At 36.3% G+C, this 16,694-nt stretch overlaps 1 protein-coding gene across 1 annotated transcript in view; it reads right to left on the bottom strand.

Moving 5' to 3' along the window:
- SNX6 (sorting nexin 6) overlaps nucleotides 1-16,694 on the bottom strand; it is a 60,063-nt gene that overhangs the window by 22,957 nt on the left and 20,412 nt on the right. The window contains exons 6-8 of the mRNA XM_042942956.1: nucleotides 15,227-15,350; nucleotides 7,324-7,419; nucleotides 5,512-5,617 (exon numbers count right to left, since the gene is read on the bottom strand). Coding sequence (XP_042798890.1) covers nucleotides 5,512-5,617; nucleotides 7,324-7,419; nucleotides 15,227-15,350 — 326 coding nt within the window. The remainder of the gene's footprint in view (nucleotides 1-5,511; nucleotides 5,618-7,323; nucleotides 7,420-15,226; nucleotides 15,351-16,694) is intronic.

Raw genomic sequence — 16,694 nt, forward strand, 5'->3', positions numbered from 1 at the left:
TTTGGTCTAAGGACTCCTTTACACTCTTAGAAATTACTGAGGATCCTAAATAATTGTGTTTATGGGGGTTATGTCTATCAATATGTACTGTATGTTTTTTAAGTAAAGCAAAATGATTAAAAGTATTAAAATCATAGTTAACATAAGTAATATTTCAAATGAAAAATAACTATATGTATTTTTAAATTAGTGAGCAGAGTGACACTATTACATTTTTGCAAATTTTGTGTCTTTATCTTAATAGAAGACAGGTGCATTCTCTTACCTGCTTCTGCATTCAATCGTAGTATTATAATACACTGCTTTTGTTCAAATATGTGGAGAAAATGCAGTCTCAAACAGATATGTAGCTATATTTTCAGATAATTGTGGATATTCTTTTTAAAAAAATTTTTTTTCAATGGTTATATTTATTTTTGAGAGAGAGACAGACAGACAGAGTATAGCAGCGGAGGTACAGAGAGAGAGGGAGACACAGAATCCAAAGCAGGCTCCAGGCTCTGAGCTGTCAGCACAGAGCCCGACGCGGGGCTCGAACTCGTCAACTGCGAGATCATGACCTGAGCCAAAGTCGGACACCCAACCGACTGAGCCACCCAGGCGCCCCGTGGATATTCTTCTTTGATACCACCCCAAAACTCAACAAGTAGTAGTTCTTTAAGAGTTAGTTGTAATGACATGGATGGAACTGGAGAGTGATATGCTAAGTGAAATAAGTCATACAGAGAAAGACGATACCATACACTTTCACTCTTATGTGGATCCTGAGAAACCTAACAGAAGACCATGGGGGAGGGGAAGAGGAAAAAAAAAGTTACAGAGAGGGAAGGAGGCAAACCATGAGAGATTCTTAAAAACTGAGAATAAACTGAGGGTTGATGGGGGGGTGGGAGGGAGGGGAAAGAGAGTGATGGGCATTGAGGAGGGCACCTGTTGGGATGAGCACTGGGTGTTGTATAGAAACCAATTTGACAATAAATTTCATATTAAAAAAAAATAGTTGCAGTGGGGAATCTAAAATCATATCAATAAACTTTCTAAGCTCTATTACATTAAACTCCGTTGGTATAAATAAGTGATATTAATCCCAAGATCATAAAGTTGGTTTAACATTTGAAAATCAATCAATACATAATAGGCTAAAAGGAAAAAACGGGATTATCTGAACACTGCAGCTGCAAAAAGAGCCTATGAAAAGAATCCAACGCTCATTCCTGATTTAAAAAAACACAACCTCTCAGATAAATTTATAAGACAATTTTTTCACCCTGATAAAAAGCATCTAGGAAAACCTACACCAAACACCATAATTAATGGTTTAAAAATGAATGCCTTCCCCATAAGCTAAGGAACAAGGCAAAGATGCCTATTCTCACCACTTCCATCCACACTACACTGGAGCTATAGGTATAGCTTCAGTACAACGGGGCAAAGACAAGAAATAAATGGAATCTAAATTGGAAACAAGTGTAACTGTTTTTATTAGCAGATGATCATCTATGTAGAAAATCATAAGGAATCTACGAAATAGTTACTGGAACTAATAAGTGAGTTTATTTAGTAATATTGCAAGATACAAGATCAATACAGAAAACACACTGTATTTCTATATATTAGCAAAGAACTAGAAACTGAAATGTAAAAAACACATCATTTATGATAGCATCAAAAAATAATTAGGGATCAATTCAACTAAAGGTGTGTAAGATCCTCGGACTTCAAGCTGTATTACAAAGCTGTAATCATCAAGATAGTATGGTATTGGCACAAAAACAGACACTCAGATCAATGGAACAGAACAGAGAACCCAGAATGGACCCACAAACATATGGCCAACTAATCTTTGACAAAGCAGGAAAGTATATCTGATGGAATAAAGACAGTCTCTTCAGCAAGTGATGCTGGGAAAACTGGACAGTAACATGCAGAAAAATGAACCTGGACCACTTTCTTATACCATACACAAAAATAAACTCAAAATGGATGAAAGACCTAAATGTAAGACAAGCCATCAACATCCTTGAGGAGAAAGCAGGCAATAACCTCTTTGATCTTGGCTGCAGCAACCTCTTACTCAACGCATCTCCAGGGGCAAGGGAAACAAAAGCAAAAATGAACTATTGGGACCTCAACAAAATAAAAAGCTTCTGCACAGCAAAGGAAACAATCAGCAAAACTAAAAGGCAACCGACAGAATGGGAGAAGATATTTGCAAACGACATATCAGATAAAGGGTTAGTATCCAAAATCTACAAAGAACTTATCAAACTCAACACCCAGAAAACAAATAATCCAGTGAAGAAATGGGTAAAAGATATGAATAGACACTTCTCCAAAGAAGACATCCAGATAGCCAACCGACACATGAAAACATGTTCAACATCACTCATCATCAGGGAAATACAAATTAAAACCACAATGAGATACCACCTCACACCAGTCAAGAATGGCTAAGATGAACAACTCAGGCAACAACAGATGTTGGCCAGGACGCGGAGAAAGAGGATCTCTTTTGCACTGCTGGTGGGAATGCAAACTGGTGCAGCCACTCTGGAAAACAGCATGGAGGTTCCTCAAAAAATTAAAAATAGAACTATCCTATGACCCAGCAATTGCACTACTAAGTATTTATCCAAGGGATACAGGTATGCTGCTTCAAAGAGGCACATGCACCCCAATGTTTATAGCAGCACTATCAACAATAGCCAAAGTATGGAAAGAGCCCAAATGTCCATCAATGGATGAATGAAGAAGATGTGGTATATATACACAATGGAGTATTACTTGGCAATCAAAAAGAATGAAATCTTGTCATTTGCAACTATGTGGATGGAACTAGATGGTATTAAAGCAAAATTAGTCAGAGAAAGACAAATACCATATGACTTCACTCATATGAGGACTTTAAGACAGAACCGATGAACACAAGGGAAGGGAAGCAAAAATAAAATAAAAACAGGGAGGGGGACAAAACATGAGAGACTCTTAAATATGGAGAACAAACAGAAGGTAACTGAAGGGAGGGGGGATGGGCTAAATGGGTAAGGGGCATTAAGGAATCTACTCCTGAAATCGTTGTTGCACTATATGCTAACTAACTTGGATATAAATTTTAAAAAATAAAAAATTAAATTAAAAAAAAAAAACGGTGTATAAGACCTGTACAATATAAGTTAAAAAACACTGCTGAGAGAATTATAAGGAAGACCAAACTAAATGGAGAGAGATATACTATATTTACGTATCAGAAGAGTCAATATGGTTAAGATGTCAATCTTCCCCAAACTGACCTACAGATTCTACACAACCCCAAAATCCCAGACAGCATTTGTGTAGAAAGTGACAAGCTAATTCTAAAATCGATATGAATTGAAATAAGTCAATCAGAAGAAGACAAATCCCATATGATTTCACTCATATGTGGAATTTAAGAAACAAAACAGATGAACATATGGGAAAGGAAGGGGAAGAGAAGAGAGGGAAACAAACCACAAGAGACTCTTAACAATAGAGAACAAACGATAGAGAGTAGACAGAGGGAGGTGGGTAAGACATGGGCTAGATGGGTGATGGAAATTAAGGAGGGCACTTGTGACAAGCACGGAGTATTGTAAGTAATGAATCACTAAATTCTACTCCTGAAACCAATGTTGCACTGTATGTTAACTAAATAAAATTTAAATAAAAAAATAAAATCCATATGAAAATGTAAAGAACCTAGAGGGGCCAAAACAACTTTGGTAAAGAAGAAAAAAGCTAGGAGATTTATGTAAGAAGGGATGTTCAACATCATTAGTCATTAGGGAAATGTAAATTAAAAATTAAAACTACACAGAGACATTACTGACTTATGAGAATGGCTGAAATGAGAAAGAATGAGTATCCTTGTTGGAAAAGATGTGGAGCAACTGGAACACTCATGTACAGCTCGTAGGAATATAAAATGGTACAATCATTTTGGGAAAAAAGTGGCAGTTTTTTCCAAAGTTTTTAAAAAGTTAATTATACACTTACCACATGACCTGGTTACTCTTTCAGGTATTACCCAAGAGCAACGGAAGCACATGTCCATACAAAGACTTACATATAGATGGTTCACATCAGCTTTATTTATAATAGCCAAAAGCTAACAACAACCCAAATGTCCACCAATAGCTGAATGGATGAACAATTGTGATATATCCATACAATAGAATAATACTCAGCAATAAAAAGGAATAACCTCTCAATACACACAACATGAATGAATCTCAAAATAATTTTGTTGAATTTCAAAGCCAAATAATAAAGAGTACATATAGTATGATTCCATTTATATAAAATTCTAGAAAATGCAAACTAATCTACAGAGACAAAAAGCAGATCGGTGGTTACCTGGGGACAGGGTGAGAAGGAGGAATTACAAAGGGCTATAAGGAAACTTGTGGTGGTGATAGATATATTAATTATCTTGGCTGTAGTGATGATTTTACACATATGTCAAAACTTATCAAATTGTATACTCTGAATACTGCAGCTTACTGATATCAATTTTTACCTCAATAAAGATGTTAAAAAACCCCATTAGCCTATCTTGAACTTTGAATGAATCTTTTACATACGTGATTTTGTAACATCATGTATTTGATCATTTAGAAAATATCGGTTCAATGAATGATGCAGACCTTCTAAATGTTGACACACTTCAGTATACATAAACAGTATCAAAAATTCACATATTCCCATCAATCTCCTCCCTCAGACCAGTCTTTAATTATTGGGAACCAAGCTCATGGGGATGGATACAAGTTTTCCAAAATTCTACTTATTGCTGGAAAGCTTGACTTTTATCATTGTCAACAAGTACTGTCAGTTGTTTTCCTTAAAATGACAGGGTCACTTAATTTTTAAGGAAATGTCTACCAAATACTCAACTATGAATAATCATCATTTGTCCATTGTTCTCTCAAGTAAAAATGGGGTTTTATGAAAAAAGCAACTAGTTTAGTTGCAACTCAATCACTAAAATGCTTTTCTAGAGAGAACCATCATATGTAATCAAAGTGCTTTACACATACCTCCATCATTCAGATATTAAAAAATGTGAATCCAAGGGAAGTGATTTATTAATTAATAATTTTTACTGCTTCATCAAGGATATCCTTAATTGAAAAATCTGTTCTAACTGCAAATGCACTGTAGAAAGAATACAGTGACTATTAGCATAATTTGGTGCTACTGCCCTGGTCTGTGCTAAGGCATCAGTAATTTTATCCACCATGGCTTTTGCATTACCAGTGTAAATATCAACATGGTGAAAAATACAAAAAGCATCATGGATTATTATGAAGATAGTTTTTACCTCACAGACTTGCTAAAAATAAAAAGAGCCCTAGGGTCAAGGCTTCACAGACCAAAGTTTGAGAACCACTGTTCTATATCAAGACTTTTACAAACTGTAAATAACATAACAACTTTATAATTATTCCATTAAAAAAAGGTAAGCTTTAGCCACAGAGAAAAAAACCTTACTTTTGTGGGATCTTGTCATCCTATCAGATTTAGCAGATGCATCCTTAACTCGGTTATGATATTCTAAAAGAAATGTTCGTTCATGCTCAAAGAAATCATCTACGTCCTATGGGATCAAAAGAAAATATAATTTTTTCACTTATTTGCTTTAGTGTAATACATAAATCACTTTACCATTATAATACAAAAAACCAGTAAAACAGCACAGCTATCCTCTAATAATCAGATGTTCTACTGATTTCATCAGTAACTTCAGAGCCCCACATCAGGCTCTCTTCTGTCAGCTCAGAGGCTGCTTTGGATCCTCGGTCCCCGCCTCCCTCTGTCCCTCCTTTGCTCATTCTCTCTCTCTCAAAATAAATAAATAAACTTAAAAAAATTAAAAAATAAAAAATAAAAATACTTTCCTCCTTTCTAAAATAGCAATGAGTTTTTGAAAAAGCAGCAGTTGAAATGATATAAGACCCACATCAACAGAACACAAGAATCAGTGCTGACAAAATGTCCCTTAAAATTTGTAATACGTATGTACCACTTTCCTTGACTGTTAAAATGGGATAAACCATCCAACTTGTAGGACTGAAGATTAAATAAAGTATGTGCTACCAAATACCACACTGTAAATGTTCAAAAAATATTAGTTACTACTAATCATACTCAATACAGAGCATTAAATGGAAGGAAGCAGGGTTCTTATTAGAAAGTAGCCACGGCATATGCAATGTCAACATACCAAGTGACCCATCTCTGAAAACCAAAGTATAAATCAAATGAATAGTACTTTCCACCTAAGTTTTACTGTAGATGTATCTATAAAAACAGGTAATGATGACTAAGCTGCATCATTTATCTCTTTCTTAGTGTTTGTTTCATAATGTAATACTTAGGTGTTATTTATTTATATATTCAAAAATTTTTTAATCTTTATTTATTTTTTAAAATGTATTTTATTTTATTTTTGAGAGAAAGAGAGCACTAATGGGGAAAAGGCAGAGACAGAGGAAGATACAGAATCTGAAGCAGGCTCCAGGCTCCAAGCTGTCAGCACAGAGCCCGATGTCAGGCTTGAACTCACAAACTGTGAGATCGTGACCTGAGCCGAAGTCGGATGCTTAATCAACTGAGCCACCCAGGTGCCCCTAAATTTTATTTTTATTTATTTATTTAAGTAAGCTCTATGCCCAATGTGGAGCTTGAATTCATGACCCCGAGATCAAGAGCCTCATGCTCTACCTGAGCCAGGCACCCCAAGACAAGACTAAAACCTCAAAGAAGCTCTTCTAACTCCAGATCTGAACCCAAGTCTGCCCCTAACATTTGTAAGACCAAGGGCAAATGTACAAATGGAGCCCCGCTTCGTGCCCCACCCTGCAGTTCTGTAAGGCACCTAAAGAAACCTCAGATGTATGTAACAGGACACTCCATTCTGCACACTGACCTCCCCTGTGCCTTCCCTTTCCCCAGCTGACCCATGGTCACCCTTGATTACCCACAGAAGAGGAAGACTTGGCTTCAGATTTGGGCAAAGAAATACGGGGTTCCAGATACTTCAAGCATGGTCTAGTTTGGAAGGAAGGGGTATGTGCTCCAGGTGGGCAAATCCCCTTGGACTGCAGAACTCTCGCCCATTGGGAGAAGGAAGGGCTCTAAAGAGTGGATTCCAGGGCAGGGGGCCCAGTTTCTCAGGCCTAAACATTCTACTATTCAAACTTCTCTTTTACTCCAATGGTCACCTGCACATCTGAAATCTCTATCTTCTTAAAATAAGTGGATTCTTAAACCAATACCTCTGTTAATCAAATAAAATCTTACCTTTACTCCTGAAACAATTACTCCATCTGCTGATTTAACCATGTTTTTAAAGAAATCTTCAAGTTTTTCTTTTTTATTTTTTCCTCTCACACTCAGCTGAAAGAAAGGTAAATTTAAGTTGGCAATTTTTTTCTTTTTTAGATTACATATGGAAAGTAATGCCTCTTTCATTATTATTCACCACTTGCTGCACCAGGGTGTCCCATAAAGGAATAGCCCATCTAATTTCCTTATCTACTACCATGGTTTCAATGCTCACCATTATATAAATGACTCACAAATCATGATCACTACCACTAAGCTCTTTCCTGAACCTTAGATTCTATTTCCATTTGCCTAGATCATATCCTTATAAATGGAAATTCTGCTAACCTCACATTAGACTAAAGCAGTATTCATTATAATCTAATCTCCAAAACTTTCCTTTTCTTGGTTCTCCCTATTCATGGTCCCTCCTTCATGGTCCCTCCATCCAACCAATCTCTCAGATTCCCACATGTTCCCTAAAACCCCATACCACTCATTAAAAATCTTGAAATAATCTACAACTTCTTTTTGTCTCTCAAAGCTCAAATTCTACCATCAAATGTCTGAAATTTGTCCCTTTCCTTTCTCACTGTCCTAGTAAAGATCCTCATTATTTCTTGCTTAACTACCACATTGGACTACTAGTTAACATCTCTCATTTCCTCAATCCAATCCATTCTGATGAGGACTTCCAAAATTAAATTGTGAGCATCTCCTCCCTACTCAATAACTTTATAGAGTTTCACAATGTTCAGAGAATAAAAGCCAATCCCCTAGGCATGGTATTCAAGACTTTCAACAATCTGGTTCAATTTACCTTTGTACTCACCACCAAACCCCCACAGAACCTTATGTTCCAAATAGTTCTCAAAAGAAGCTCTAAATGCTTAGGTTCCCCTGTTCCTGAAATAGTGTCTCTCTTCCCACCAAAAATTCTATTCAGACTTCATTAAACATCGAAATTAAAACACATTCTCTTCATGAAACCTTTCTAAACTGCTGTATCTTTAGGCCTCTGAATGCACTCTGGGTGTTTTTCAAAACTGTGTTCTTATATTAACTAATTCACTTATTTAAAAACTATTGACAAATGTGACACATGTATATTACAATCACGCACTGTGCTAGGTGTTCAGAAAATAAGGATGATTAAGAGGTGGTCCATACTCTATAAGAGTAATTTATGGTGCAGAGGAGAATCCAGAGAAACATATGATTAAACATAGGGTGAGCAGTACAATGTTAGAGGAATCCATACGGCACTTTGAGAACACCAAGGGAACTTAATACAGACTTAGAAAATGAGAAAGATAAGACTGGAGGTTGAAAGACCAGTCAGAGGCTGTTTCAATAGCCCAATCAAGGGTTATAAAAGTCAGAACTAATCTTTAGGTCTGGTGATAGAAGGAAGTAGACACATTCCTAATATAGTAAGAGAGTAGAACAGACAGGATTTGGTGTTTCCTAATAGGAATAGGGAGCAGGGGGATGCCTGAGTGGCTCAGTGAGTTAACTGTCCAACTCTTGATCTTAGCTCAGGTCTTGATCTCGGGGTCTGAGTTCAGGCCTCAGCATGGAGCCTACTTAAAAAAAAAAAGGAATAGGGAGTAAAGTCATGAGTAATTTTTAGGTCTTAAGAAATTGGAAGGTGCTGGTATCTTCTTTGAGACAGAGAACATAAAAGAAGGCCTGCATTTAAAGAAGAGTTCAAACAAGTGATACAGATTTATAAGTTAATAGATATAAAAGTACCTGCAGCCATAGGAGTCAATGAGATCACTTCAGGAGAATTTAGAGTTAGAAGTCTAAAGGAACTTCTAAATTTCTGGAGAAATCAGTGAGGAACCTTGGAAGGATCCTATTTAAATGAATGGATATATGGAGGTAAAAGCTCACAAAGGACACTAAGAAGGAGCCACAGAGTTAAGAAGGAAACTCAGAACAGATCCCAAAGATCCAGAAGTACATGGGATCCAGGATAGCTAGAAAGATACCTTTGTCAAAGTGGAAAGGCACAATGTAATATACTGTATTAGTAGAATAAAGGACAAAACCACATTATCATCTCAATAGCTATACTTTTTCATAATAAAAACACTCAACAAACTAGGATTAGAAGGGAACTTCTTCAACTTGATCAAGAGCATCAATGAAAACCCCACAGTTAACATCATACTTAATAGTGAAATAGTGAATGCTTTCCTCCCAAGATCATAGACAAAACAAGGATGTCTGCTCTTGTCATTTCTATTTTACATTGTACTGGAGATTCTAGCCAGGGAAGTTAGGCAAGCAAAAGAAATTAAAAGCTGTCCAGATTGGAAAGGAAGAAAAAAAAAAAAAAAAAGCTAATATATGCATGTGGCTGCCAAGGCAGATGAGGGTTGTGGGAGACACGTGGAGTTGTGGGATTTGATCTCTGATTGGCTTGTATTTCCTAGTGAACAAGGTCATTTTACATCAAGGAGGAACTGCTGCAAGTTGAAATTAGCTTTTATGGAAAATGGGAGAGAGCTGTTTGAAGTCATATATAACCTTGTTATAAATGATGGAGGAGGCAATCTAGGCTACATGAGAACAAAGTAAAGACAAAAGGGCTGCTAACAGGGTCAAAATGCAGAAGAGATCAAGTGTCTAGATGTACCAGAGTCAAAGAACAATCAAAATATGAATAGGGAAAAACAGAGCTGTCTATGTTTGGAGTCTATTAATACTAAGGCTTAAGAACTCAGATATGAGGCAGGGTCCTGGGTATGTCCACTGATAAGGCAGCAAGAACTGAATGGACATTAGGGTATTGAAGAGGTTATATATTTACTCTACTCTTAAGTAGACTCAGACTATACCTAGTAGAAACAGAGAAGATATACAACTACTTAAGTAAGGCACTGAACATTAAAGGCAATCATTCCTTCCAACAGCAACTATTTCTCAAAAAACTCAATGCTAGAATAAGCTTTTCTAGGCCTCCCAGCTGCCTGATGGCCTCTTTAGACTTTAAGACACCCTAGCTCTACTTCAGCAACTTATCAGTCCCATGGCTCTCTGAAACTTAGAAAACAAAACAGCACATGCAGATTGCTTTTCCTGCCCCACTGAAGTATGTAAAGATCCATGAAACAGCATTAGAACATTGAGAAAAACCTCTTAGTTTTGGGCCTATAATCTCCTTCTTTTTAAAAAACTTTTTTTTGTATTAGTTTATATTTCAAGAGAGACGGAATGAGAGAGCAGAGGAGGGGCACAGAGAGTGGGAGAGAGAATCACAAACAGGCTCCACGCTGTCAGCACAGAGCCTCATGCGCGGCTAGAACCCACCAACCATGAGATCATGACCTGAGCTGAAACTGAGTCAAATGCTTAACCAACTGAGCCACCCAGGCACACCTTTTCTTCTTCTTCTTCTTCTTCTTCTTCTTCTTCTTCTTTTTTTAAATTTTTAACATTTATTTATTTTTAAGAGACAGAGAAAGATAGAGTGTGAGTGGGGAAGGAGCAGAGAGAGAAGGAGACACAGAATCTGAAGCAGGCTTCAGGCTCTGAGCTGTCAGCAAGAGCCCGACACGGGGCTCAAACTCACGGACTGTGAGATCATGACCTGAGCTGAAGTCACACACCCAACTGACTGACTCACTCAGGTGTCCCTTCTTTTTTTTTAATGTTTGTTTATTTTTGAGAGAGGGAGGGAGCACAAGCGGAGGAGGGGTAGAGATGGGGACAGAGGATCTGAAGCAGGCTCTGCACTGATAGAGAACCCAATCCTGGGCTCAAACTCATAAACTGTGAGATCATGACCTGATCTTACTTAACTGACTGAGCCACCCAGGTGCCCTGGGGCCTTTAATCTTCTATAACCTGTTAATATACTTGCTATTAATTAATGATTAAAAAATATTTGCAAACCACTTTCCTGTCTTTTTAGAGTTTCTCCAAAATACCATGTGCTGGTATTAAAAGGGTTATTATAATGCATGACATCATTATCTCTATTAAGCATATATTAGTGGGAGGAAGAAAAAGAAATCTATATTGAAGGGAGAAAATTTATGAAACCTTAATTTTTTTCCAAAGCTATTTATAAATCTGATCTAAACAATCAATAATCCATTTGACAAAATACAGCATCCATTCTTAATAAAAACCCTCAACAATGTAGGGATAGATGGAATATATCTCAACATCATAACCATATATGAAAGACCCATAGTTAATATCCTCCTCAATGGGGAAAAGCTGAAAGCCTTTCCTTTGTAGTCAGGAACAAGACAAGGATACCCATTCTCATCATTACTATTTAACACATTATTGGAAGTCTTAATCTCCGCAGTCAGACAACAAAAAGAAAAGGCACCCAAATCAGCACGGAGGAAGTCAAACTTTCACATGATACTCTATGTAGAAAATCTGAAAGACTTCACCAAAAAATTGCTAGAACTAATACATGAATTCAGCAAAGTCACAAGACATAAAATCAACATGCAGAAATCTGTTGCATTTTTATACATTGATAACGAAGCAGCAGAAAAAGAAATCAAGGAATTGATTCCATTTGGAACTGCACCAAAAACATACCTAGGAAAATAAACCTAACTAAAGAGGTAAAAGATCTGTACTCTGAAAACTATAAAACACTTATGACAGAAATTGAAGAGGACACTAACAAATGGAAGAGCATTCCATGCTCATGGATTGGAAGAACACCGTTAAAATGTCAATACTACCCAAAGCAATCCACACATTTAATGCAATCCCTATCAAAATACCACCAGCATTTTTCGCAGAGCTAGAACAAACAATCCTAAAATCTGTATGGGACCACAAAAGACCCTGATAGCCAAAGCAATCCAAAAAAGAAAAACAAAACTGGAGGCATCACGATTCCAGATTTCAAACTATATTACAAAACTGTAGTCATCGAGATAGTATGGTACTGGCACAGAAACAGATCCATAGATCAGTGGAACAGAACAGAAAACCCAGAAATGGACCCACAACTATATGGTCAACTAATCTTCGACAAAGCAGGAAAGAAATCCAATGAAAAAAAGAGTTTCTTCAACAAATGGTGTTGGGAAAAGTGGACAGCAACATGCAGAAGAATGAACCTGGACCACTTTATTACACCATACACAAAAATAAATTCAAAATGGATGAAAGACCTAAATGTGCGATAGGAAACCATCAAATTCCTAGAATAAAACACAGGCAGCAACTTCTCTGACCTTAGCCAGAGCAACTTCTTACTAGACACATTGCCAAAGTTAAGGAAAACAAAAGCAAACATGAACTATTAGGACTTCCTTAAATAAAAAGCTTCTGGGGCACCTAGGTGGCTCAGTCGGTTAAGTGTCAGACCCTTGATTTCACCTCAGGTCCTGATCTGATGGTTGGATCGAGCCCTGCATGGGGCTCTATGCTGAGTGTGGAGCCTGCTTGGGATTCACTCTCCCCTTCTCTCTCTGCCCCTCCCCTGCTGATGTTTTCTCTCTCTTTCAAAAATAAACTTAAAAGCCTCCTGCACAGCAAAGGAAACAACCAACAAAACTAAAAGATAGCCTACAGAATGGGAGAAGATATCTGCAAATGACATATCAGATAAAGGCTTAGTATCCAAAATCCATAAAGAACTTACCAAATTCAACACCCAAAAAACAAATAATCTAGTGAGGAAATGGGCAGAAGACATGAACAGACACTTTTCCAAAGAAGACATCCAGATGGCTAACAGACATATAAAAGATGATCACCATCACTTATCATCAGGGAAATACAAATCAAAACCATGATGAAATACCACTTTACACCTGTCAGAATGGCTAAAATTAACAACATAAGAAACAGCAAGTGCTGGCAAGCATGCAGAGAAAGGGGTAAACTCTCTTGCACTGTTGGTGGGAATGCAAACTGGAGCAGTCACTCTGGAGAATAGTATGGAGGTTCCTCAAGAAACTAAAAATAGAACTACCCTATGATCCAGCAATTGCACTATTAGGTATTTACCCAAAGGATACAAAAATACAGATTCGAAGGGGTACATGCACCCCAATGTCTATAGCATTATCAACAATAGCCAAACTATGGAGAGAGCCCAAATGTCCATCAATTTATGAATGGATAAAGAAGATGTGGTACATATATACAATGGAATATTACTCAGCCATCAAAAAGAATGAAATCTGGCCATGTGCAATGATGTGGATGGAGCTAGCATATATTATGTTAAGTGAAATAAGTCAACCAGAGAATGACAAATCCCATATGATTTCACTTCTATGTGAAATATAAGAAACAAAACAGATGAACATATGGGAAGGGGGGGGGAAGAAAAGTGAGGGAAACAAACCACAAGAGACTCTTAATGACAGAGAACAAACTGGGTTGACAGAGGGAGGTGGGTGGGAGATGGGCTAGATGAATGATAGGTACTAAGGAGGGCACTTGTTGGGATGAGCACTGGGTGTTGTACGTAAGTAATAAATCACTGAATTCTACTCCTGAAACCAATATTGCACTGTATGTTAACTATGAAATTTAAATTAAAAAAAAAAAGTTAAAAAACCATCACCACAACTGGGAAACAATCAATAATCTTTCACTTATCATTTTAACAAATACTTATTTTACATCTTAATTGTCAGCCATTATTCTAAAGCAGTGAGGATACAATGGTGTAAAATTCAAGCTTTGCTTTCAGAGAGCTTACATTTTAGTAGAGAGGACAGATAATAAATACATAAAAATTTAAAATACAGACATATAATTTCAGATAGTACTAAGGGATTTGGCGATGGGACAGAGTACACAGAGCATGAGGCTCCTCTAGCTCAAGTGGCCTTGCACTGATAATACTCACTGTATGCCTAAGCTGCTCTACCAATTATTATTAAGGTTTTGGCCAAGGCCATGAATAAGGTTAAGCAAAAACAAACACATAAAAGTAAAAAAAGTGATGACAGCATTCTATCATGTGTTCTTTGGCAACCCAGTCACAAGTTATTTTCAGCTTCTATAATTCATGACATAGCCAGAATTTTTTACAGTTCCTAGTTGTAAACGACCACATGCCAGTATCACATACCATATTTACACTTGTGAAAGTATCCAGGCTTAAAATGCTGTTTCTGTGATCCTGAATTACTTCATACCCTTTCAAAAAAATGTGTTCTCTCTATTGCTAGACTTAGGATATTTTATTGTCATGTCTACTAAAACCAAACCAGAAGGGCAAATTTATATACATAAAATTCTTTGATCTTGATGTCAACTTATAAGCAAATAAGCACTATGCTACATTTATTTTCTGCTAAAATGAGTTAATCTTGTCATTCAAATATAAATCCCAAGATCTGTATCACCTATCCATTAAAAAAACTTTTGCCAGTACTATGAATGAAGAAATCTTTAAAGCTCAACCACATCAATTTTTCTATTTGCACTGTAACAGAGTTTTCAGGCAGGGAAGGAGGAAGATTAGGAGCAATTGGCACTGAAAAAGGTCAGTTAAACAGATCAAAAGGCAATGATTAACCCTAAAGTAATCTAGAATTCTTTAGCTCAAGCACCTCCCTGGAATTTCAGAAAACTTCAAACTCAAATTTAGGAAACAATCAAGTTGATAATCCTATTTCTTAAGAGGTTCACAATTCAAGATGAAAATCAATGTCCCATGCAGTAACATGATTTAGCCTCATTTCTTCAATTTCTTCATTTCTTCTCTAGTTGTATTGAAATACTCTATTACCACTAAAAAAAAATGTCATTTTACACTACCTTGAAAAATAAGAACATTACAAAAAAAGGGTTTTTTCTAACTACTCCCTGCCTTTTACAGTGACTCTAAAAATAAACCTTGATTACTGCTTTAATCAATACTCACATCTTGATTATATTCCAAGAAGACATGGAAATTTAAGTCTTTTCTCAAAATAGGATGTGCTGCCACACGACATAGGAACACTTCATGCATTGCAACAGTCTTCTTGAATATTGCCAAATATTCACTAGAAACAATACACATAATTAAAGGTAAAACACTGCATCAACTAGAAAATAGTCTGTAACAGTTTTCAACAAATACTCCAAATTATTCTAAATGCAAAATTAAAGATACAAATATATAATCCATGTAAACAAAGGTTTTAGTTGAACTGTTAATAAAATGTATAAAATCCAGCTCTGAAAAGACTTCATGCTAGTTAATAGTATTTATTATATTTAAATGTTAATATTTTTAAGTTTTATGAACTTTTCTTCCTATGCAAGTTGATGTTAAAGATAACTATAGGGGTGTTTGTTTTCAGCTCCAGAGAAAGTACACTACAAATTATTTGATACAATCTTTATGGATCAATTTCTCGATAATTACTGCTTTTAAATACCTGTGTACAAAAAAAAATCTAAACTCAAACCTCAGTAAGCATATTTTCAACATTAATAATTATTTTCATCTAATGACCCAAACACACAAGAAAAAAAGCACACCACAGAGAGACTAATTTTTGTCATTACATTGGAAAATTATGTTTAAAATATTTTAATTTCATCAGTGAATCACAGTGATCATATAGTAATATACGTCAGTTTGAAAAAAGAAACACTCAAGGAAAAGGCCCAATATTCTTGCTTCAACTACGTGCAAGGAGGATAAATTTTACATACCAGCAAACCAGCAGGACCAATGTTGGGAGAAGTTTGATCTCTGTGAGGGTAGTCATTCAGTGAAGACAAAAAAGAAGGATGCAGAGGATGGAGGTAGCAGTAGAATAAACCCAAGGTTCTCTGTTATCCAACCCCTAACCAGACCACAAAAGAATCATGATCAGGGCCACTGGAAAACCACAGATTCTTTAATATTAATGTGCTCTGCTAATTTCCAGTTTTCAGTCTTATAACTATAAAAGTATGTATCTCTGTCTCTCAGACTATTGCTTGCACCCAGCATGGACAAAAATCTTAAAATATGTCACCTTACACTTTGACAAAAAAGATCTACTTTGCTAATTTATCTTGTCAAACGAGTTTAGCATTCTGAAGAGGAGTCTAGTAGCCAGGTGCATATATGCTTAAAAACTGAAACTAAGTGGAAGAGGAGAAAAGGAAATGAATGAAGAGGAGAAATGATCAGAAAAAGAGTGATGGAGGTGATGATGATACAAGGGAAAGTGTTTACTTGTACTGCTCTCAAAATACAGAAAACGATATCCTGTAAATCTAAAATTACTTCAAATGTCTAATAAGAAGGGAAAGATTCTGCATTTTCAGCAAATATGCTAAACGCAAAACAGAAGTTATCTCCAGTTTTTTCAAAGATTTAATGCATTTCTAGTATATGTGAAACTAATAAT

Source organism: Panthera leo, chromosome B3, assembly GCF_018350215.1.
Source record: "Panthera leo isolate Ple1 chromosome B3, P.leo_Ple1_pat1.1, whole genome shotgun sequence".
Classification (NCBI taxonomy): Eukaryota; Metazoa; Chordata; class Mammalia; order Carnivora; family Felidae; genus Panthera; species Panthera leo.